At 37.8% G+C, this 2,595-nt stretch overlaps 1 protein-coding gene across 1 annotated transcript in view; it reads left to right on the top strand.

The window, feature by feature from the left end:
• SOD2 (superoxide dismutase 2) overlaps positions 1–2,595 on the top strand; it is an 8,181-nt gene that overhangs the window by 433 nt on the left and 5,153 nt on the right. The window contains exon 2 of the mRNA XM_006915032.3: positions 89–291. Within this exon, the coding sequence (XP_006915094.1) occupies positions 89–291 (203 nt within the window). The remainder of the gene's footprint in view (positions 1–88; positions 292–2,595) is intronic.

Below are 2,595 nucleotides of genomic sequence, written 5' to 3'. Positions count from 1 at the left end.
ACGGTGGCGAGGCCCGGATGCCCGCTGCGCCTGCAGCCCGTGCGCGCCACCCGCCTGAGCCGGGCCGTCCGGGCTTGCTGTCTTCCAGTACGAGCCGGAAGCTGGCGACGGCTCTGGGGTCCCTGAGTTCCAGGCAGAAGTACACCCTTCCCGACCTGCCGTACGACTATGGCGCCCTGGAGCCTCACATCAACGCGCAGATCATGGAGCTGCACTACACAAAGCACCACGCGGCCTATGTGAACAACCTGAATGCCACCGAGAACAAGTACCTGGAGGCGCTGGAGAAGGGTAGGTCCCCGAGAAACTGGCTCAAGGGAACGCACGCGCGTCCCATTAGGAAACGCTCCTCTATTTAGCAGAACCACTTCACGGGTTCTTGAATTGACTTAGGGGCCGAAATTCGCAAGGAAAACGCTCATTTCGTGGGAAAGTGAAACAGTCTTGTATTTATTTACTAATATTTAGAATTCAATTAAAATATAATATGGAGTTACTTTTTTTTTTTTTAAGGACTCTGTTGGCAAAACCAGTAAGCGTGTGAGCTTTTTGTGTTTTGTGTTTGGGGGTGTGTTTGGGAATATTATGTTCTAATGTTTGTATACAAAAAACTTACACTTTTCAGTCTATTAAGCGGTGGTTTGCAGAGGAAATAATTGATAGTCGCGTTTCCAGGCTGTACGTATGGCTTCACAAGCTACACGGTTAAAAATGTAGTTTTTCTTAAATATATGTATTTTTGTCGAATTCCAGTCGTATGAAATTTGTCGTGGAGTAAATTTTAGAGTGACATCTTGTTAACCAGGGACATCTAGTGGAAAAATGTGGTATTTCAGCCTGATTTTGTATGAGGTGAAGGATAAAAAAAAGAAGAGGAAGTTGCCACATTCTAGAAAATTTACTTGTGATAGTTGGAGAAACTTCAAATATGGCAAAAGATTCTGAATACGGGAAAAGTTTCGGTGACTTAAGAAAAAAAACAAATGCGGGAAGGGTGTGGTAATAGCGAGGCTGGGGAATACCCCAGTTGCGAAAGTGTTTCCTGCATGACATCTGACACCCGTGAACCTGTCTCTTCAATATTTTGAAAACAGTTATATTTCAGTACTTCTCTTGTGCAATCGAAGCTCTACTTGTTTAATGAAAGCCATTGGAAAAAAAGGTTTACATCGAATTCTATTACTTTGCCCATAAATTAAAATTAATAAGTACCTGCACGGCTTTCTTTTCTCTTTCTTTTCTTTTCTTTTCTTTTCTTCTTTTCTTTTCTTTTTTCTTTTCTTTTCTTTTCTTTTCTTTTCTTTTCTTTTCTTTTCTTTTCTTTTCTTTCTTTCTTTCTTTCTTCTTTCTTTTTTAGTTTTTAATGCAATTTTATGTTATATGTTTCAAAGATAAGCTCTTAGGTTTATACAATTTTATGATTACTCTATTTCTCATCACGATTTTTTACTTTTATTTTTAGTTCCTATGGATTCTTGGCATGTGAAATTTTATCTAATATTACATATTGCCTCATCATCTTCTATTTATTTAGTCAGGTATATATTGCCTTCCATTTCTGATCAGTCAAAATTTTTTCCCCGGCTTTATTAAAATATAGACAATTAGTTGCTTGTATTTACATTGTACAATTCAATGAGTTTTCAATTATAGTTGGCATATGAGAGTATATTAGTTTCAGTTGTATGGCATAGTGATTAGAGATCTATATAACTCGCAAAGTGATCACCCCACTAAATCTAGTGCCCCTCTTCCCCTTTATGTATTTGTTACAACATTGTTAATTATTTTCCTTATGCTACACTTTATATCTCTATTTTGTAACTATCCACTTGTACCTCTTAATCCCTTTGCCCTTTTTAGCTGTCCCCCCAGCCCCTCTCCCGTCTAGTAACCCTCAAAACATTTTCTTATCTATGAGTTTATTTCCACTTCTGTTGTTGTTTATTTTGTTCTTTACATTCCACATGAATGTGAAATCACGCAATATGTGTGTTTTTCTGTCTGACTTATTGCATTCAGCACAATACCCTCTAAGTCCATCATGGCAATATCTTTTTCCATCCCCTTCATTTTAGACTGTGTCTGTCTTTTAATCTGAAGCGAGTCTAGTCTCCTGTAGGCAGCATATGTAGGGGTCTTGTTTTCTTTTCCATTCAGCCACTCTATCTTTTGGTTGGAGCACTTAATTCTTTTCCATTTGAGGTACTTTTTGATAGGAATGTAGTTATTACCATTCTTTATTCCTGTTTTTGATACATGTTTTTTCTTTTTAAAGAAGTCCCTCCAACATTTCATGCAGTACTAGCTTGGTGGTGATAAATTCTTTTAGCTTATTTTTATCTGAGAAGCTCTTTATCTGTCCTTCAACTCTAAATGATAGCTTTGCTGGATAAATTATTCTTTGTTGTACATCTTGGGTCTTCATCATGTTGAATATTTTTTGCCAAGACCTTCCGTCCTGCATAGTTTCTTTTGAGAAATCAGCTGCCAGTCGTATGGGTGCTCCTCTTGTAGGGAACTAACTGCTTTTCTCTTGCTGCTTTTAAAATTCTCTCTTTGTATTTAATCTTTGGCATTTTAATTATTATGTGT

The sequence above is a fragment of the Pteropus alecto genome, unplaced genomic scaffold (assembly GCF_000325575.1).
Source record: "Pteropus alecto unplaced genomic scaffold, ASM32557v1 scaffold195, whole genome shotgun sequence".
Classification (NCBI taxonomy): Eukaryota; Metazoa; Chordata; class Mammalia; order Chiroptera; family Pteropodidae; genus Pteropus; species Pteropus alecto.
Note: the sequence above shows the minus strand (reverse complement) of the source record. Positions and strands in the feature narration are given on the sequence as shown.